This window comes from Salvelinus sp. IW2-2015, linkage group LG15 (assembly GCF_002910315.2).
Source record: "Salvelinus sp. IW2-2015 linkage group LG15, ASM291031v2, whole genome shotgun sequence".
Taxonomy (NCBI): domain Eukaryota; kingdom Metazoa; phylum Chordata; class Actinopteri; order Salmoniformes; family Salmonidae; genus Salvelinus; species Salvelinus sp. IW2-2015.
The window spans coordinates 51919606-51924503 of record NC_036855.1 but is presented as its reverse complement, the minus strand read 5'-3'; the positions used below and the strand labels follow the sequence as shown (position 1 = coordinate 51924503).

The window sequence follows — 4898 nt, the reverse complement described above, 5'->3', positions numbered from 1 at the left end:
TACAGGTTTTGTGATGCATAGGTCTATTGAATATGCCTGCAATCTGAACAAGTATATGAATTGCTGCATAATGATTATGTTAAAGTGATTTAAAAAATACATGTCCCACTGTTAAATGTCTTTGTGTGGTAGAACCTTGCCCATGTGCTCACCTCATGTTCGACTGGGTGACGAGAAGAGAAGCCGGAGCTATTCTCAGAGCTTTTTTTAACAGGAAAGTTTCATGAATGTGTCTATACCGCCCCCTATCAAAATTGAACCAATTCACATTCATCTCTGCATAACCAACTTCCCTATACCGACACTAGCCCTACATCCCTCCTACCTCAAACCCCCACCACTCAGCGTACGTTCTCTTCACCCCCTCCTGACTCCCCTCCGCTGTATAGGCTACGCCACCCAGAATACTGGGACCTCCCATTTCCATACCTATAGGAGTGGATAAGCAGCGATTGGAAGGACTTGGAAACTTTAGAGGGGTAGTTCTTTAGAGTTATCCTCCTCTCTCTATAGACTCCTTAGCTCGGCTCTCTCCGACTCGCTGTTGCTTTGATCTTCTCCTTAACAACAGTTAACGTCATCGCATAGCCCTCTGAAGGGGAGTTTTGTCTAGAAGGGTGAAGCGTTGGAGCTCTCAGAGGGATAACACTGTAGGAGCAGCAAGCAGCATCCACGGAGCCTCACTCACTCCTAACAAGAAGCACATCTTTTGATTGTTTATTCAGCCCAGAAAACGCAAGCTACCACGGCAAAAGATATGGAACACCAGCTGTTGTGCTGTGAAGTGGAAACCATCAGAAGAGCTTACCAAGACGCCAACTTACTAAATGACCGAGTTCTACAGACAATGCTCAAAGCAGAGGAAAATTACCTTCCGTCTCCGAATTACTTCAAGTGTGTCCAGAAAGAAATAATACCGAAAATGAGGAAAATTGTGGCTACATGGATGTTAGAGGTGTGTACATTTATGATGTCTAGATGTATTGCTTTAACGTTTGTGTCCTAACACTAACCATGCACTTTGGACGCAATGTATTGAATTGGTCGTTTTATGCATCGTACGATTATTCTTTCAAAGCATGATCATTCATAGTATGTAAACATACTGACATGTAGTAGGCTAATGTTTCATTTGTAACGGTTGTCCAAGTAGGCTAAAATAGATTTGGAACACTGTTGTAGCCTATTAGGCTATTTCCCAGGTATTGTGTGTGTTCAGTAATTACAACACTTGCAATGTAGCTGCTCGATTCTTTTCTTTGTCGGGACTTAGGAAATGTATTTAGATTGAAAAAATGTTCCAAATTAATAGCAATGTACACGTATGCAGTCTTACTCTTGCCAGTATTATGCGCCATCTTTGTTGTCGTATGCGTAGGTTTTTAATATCATAAAAAATCTTTAATAATGTCAGCAATGACAGTAACTCAATCAGCAAGTCGAAAAGTATATCTTGGGTATGCACTTATAATCCTGTCGCACAGATAGCGAAAAATGATTATATAAAACCATGAAGTTTTGTTTCGGCTTACTTATCAGGCTGCTGTTCCTGCAGTTTCTGAAGGTCGCTCTGGAAACATGATCATTTTCGCAAAAATGTTAAATAAGAATGCATTTTCAATGGTCGGATATGATACTATATCGATTAATCAACATTTACATGTAGTTAGAAATTGAGTCTTATGTCGACATACATTTTTTATTAATTTCAGAAATTGTGAGTCCGCACAAGATCTAAATGTCGCACGCTCCACGAGAAAGAGCGGTGTCTTGTAAATTAAATGTTTTTTATATGTTTACTCTATGAAAATTCGACACATCTTAAAACTATCCGATGAGGTATACCATAAGGATCATTTACATGCTAATTTCACAAACCGGGACAATTTTTACATATTTTTTATTCTTTTTTGAAAAGATGACGAACTAGAAATTTCTGGGGAAAGTTGCATTGACGCCACCTTTGTGTCTTAGTAAGAAGCGACTGAAAACAGCCTAAATTCTCAACGATTTCAATTTCCGTTTTAATTAGGCTTAAGCAACTGTTTCAGTTTTTCGAAATGCATGATTTTATGTTAATTGCATTGGCAGACTATAGCCTACTTTGCGCCAGCTAAAGGCTATAATTAGGCCATAGCTTTGTTTTAAGGACAGCCTTAAGGAATGGGAGGATAATTTAAAAAATGCGTAGTGTTGCCATTACAGTATTTCGTTTTCACTTATGGACAGGCCTATTTATTGGTATATACAATCGACCTGAATGCACTTATAGTCCTATATTATAGGCTACTGTAATCTGAGACTATAGGCTAAAATTGCTGTTTTCACTTCTAGGTCTGCGAGGAACAGAAATGCGAGGAGGAGGTTTTTCCACTGGCTATGAACTACTTGGATAGATTTTTGTCTGTGGAGCCCACACATAAAACCAGATTACAACTCCTGGGAGCTACTTGTATGTTTTTGGCCTCAAAGATGAAGGAAACGGTCCCTTTAACTGCAGAGAAGTTGTGCATTTACACCGACAACTCCATCCGGCCCAGCGATCTATTGGTAAATGAGCAATGTCAATCTTCTACATATACACTCTGTATATGGCTGTAGTTATAATCCATATAATATCGTATAGGCTATTTGACTGAGCATTTCCATAGTAGGCTATCTCATAATGCAATGGTAGCATATAGGCCTATGCCTACAGGTAGCCTACTACAATGCATCCAGTTTGTAGGCCTAAAGGCCTACTACTTGTCTTAGTTTCTCTTCGACGGGATCTAAATCATTATTGCATCATTTTTGTTGTGTTAATTTCAAAGAAAGTTTGCATCAAAGAAAGACTTTGGATTCTTGTACATTTCACATGATGGCCTACAACGGTTAGGCCAGTGTAGCGCAATGACATGACGAGGGCGACATCTCCCTCTAGTGGATAAAGTCAAATGTAGAATCAATTATGTGAAGCCACTTGTGAAGTTCGATTGTCTCATTGCGCACGTCTGTTTTGTCTCTCTTTGTAGCAAATGGAACTACTGACTCTAAACAAGTTGAAATGGGATCTAGCATCAGTAACGCCTCACGATTTCATAGACCATTTCCTCTCCAAGCTACCAATCCATCAGAACACGAAGCAGATTCTGCGCAAGCATGCCCAGACATTCGTGGCTCTCTGTGCAACAGGTAGGCCCACACATGAACCATTGTCTGTTAAAGGTGAGCTTTTTCCTGTCACTGCTCCATAACTACTTTTTCAGGGGACCAATGGCTAAGATATGTGTTTGATGCAAGATATAGATTTTTTTTGTCTGCATTTTTTTCCACTTGTGAGGATAACTCTTCCTCCTTGAAAGCCCCCAGGTGGCCAATGGTCAATGTAAATGGTTGGGGGTATGGGCTCCGGTGCAGGAATGTTTGAGTGTACAAGGCCTAACATGTTTTATGGAGGGTGTCTCAGTCCCTGTGTAGTGTGGACAAGTAAATGAGAGCACTGACTCCATTCCAGTATATCTTTTTCTCCAGATCAGTATTATACGAGTATGAGTTTGCTTCTCACCACAATGGTTTGTTTGCGTGGTGTTTCTCCCCAAAGTCAGAGTTTACTCAATAGATTTTGAATGAGTTGTCACTGGGGTGTGTTTTAGGGCTATTGTGGAAAATGAAACAGGTTATGCTGTTGATGCATTTATTTGTGAAATTATATCTACTGCATGCATGGGGGGGGGGGGGTTCAGTTGGGGGATGGACACCCCACTCTAGATTCATGGTCACCTTTCATGCACTTGGAGTAGGAAGTGGGGTGCTAACCTCTTCAGAGGGAGATCAGCTCGATGGGGTTTAAAACTATAATTTATGTGAGGGAAACAGGTAGGAAGGAGTGGTATTTCCTTTCTTCTTGGAAAAAGTTTTGAAGTGGTGTACCCATTGAATGTGTGTGCTGGAAGTACTTTTGTACCGGTCCTATTTTGTCGATGAGCTAGATGTATTGTTCTTGGAAGTCTGTGTGCATGAGCACTGGTGTCCTGTCAGTAGCCGGTTGTGAAATAAAGCACATTCAGGATATTGTGACTGTGAGTGGAAAGGAGCAACAGGATTTCCATTGTCCCCTTACAGTACCTCATTCTGCCACAGCCTAGAATGGCCTCCCTCACATACCCTCCCCTCCATCTGCCTTGGTCTCTCTTTCTACCCTTGTGTACAGTACTTGATAGCTCTGCCTCTTTTATTTACCACATTAATCCTTTTGAAAGCTCAGGTGTACCATTTGGCCAATGATCTGTTTCAGATGTTTCGCTTTACGACTCAAGTACTTACCGACCTTTTCTTATGTCTTCCCTGTAGATGTCAAATTCATCGCCAACCCTCCCTCCATGATCGCAGCGGGCAGTGTGGCAGCAGCGGTCCAGGGGCTGTACCTAAAGACAGAGAATACCCAACTGTGTAAAAGCAACTGATTGTTGGGTAGGTCACAAGAAAATGTCAAAGGCTTTCAGATGGGCCAGAGTAAGAGACGGTACCCTGAGCTCTAATGTACATGAGGGCCACAAGGCAGTGAAAAACTCTGCCACCATTTAGTTTTTGTGGTTTTTTTCTTCCTCGAAGTGCCTGGCGGTTTGCATTTGTCACGTCTTTTTTCATGTCACTACTCGCCACCTGCTCCCAGAATTCCAGAACATTCTCTTAAACCCTCCAGTGCCCCCATAGCCCCTCTTGCCTCCTCCCTTTCTTGCCCATCCACTCTGCTTGCCCAACATCAGGGAATCAAAGAAACAGTGCTGCTACAGCTTTCATTCACGTGGCTTACCCTCTTCTCCCTCTGTTCTTTTTTGTTGTTGTTGCATTGGACTCAGGCACACACAAGTAACTACGAATCAGGTCAGCTGCACAAAGATAAGCAGTTCCTTCTT

The 4898-nt window shown here is 41.8% G+C and overlaps 1 protein-coding gene across 1 annotated transcript; it reads left to right on the top strand.

The window, feature by feature from the left end:
- Positions 1 to 430: 430 nt before the first annotated feature.
- Positions 431 to 4445, top strand: LOC111974408 (G1/S-specific cyclin-D1-like). The gene is made up of 4 exons (XM_024002124.2): positions 431 to 955; positions 2335 to 2550; positions 3015 to 3174; positions 4333 to 4445. Exons 1-4 carry the CDS (start codon positions 758 to 760, stop codon positions 4443 to 4445), a joined length of 687 nt encoding a protein of 228 aa, XP_023857892.1. The 5' UTR covers positions 431 to 757.
- Positions 4446 to 4898: the final 453 nt, after the last annotated feature.

Bases quoted from the DNA above. Each gene is read 5' to 3' on its own strand.
- LOC111974408 (XM_024002124.2), top strand. From the start codon at position 758: ATGGAACACCAGCTGTTGTGCTGTGAAGTGGAAACCATCAGAAGAGCT. The intron at 2,551-3,014 runs GTAAATGAGCAA...CTCTCTTTGTAG, and splicing joins TCCGGCCCAGCGATCTATTG to CAAATGGAACTACTGACTCT. The intron at 3,175-4,332 runs GTAGGCCCACAC...TCTTCCCTGTAG, and splicing joins CGTGGCTCTCTGTGCAACAG to ATGTCAAATTCATCGCCAAC.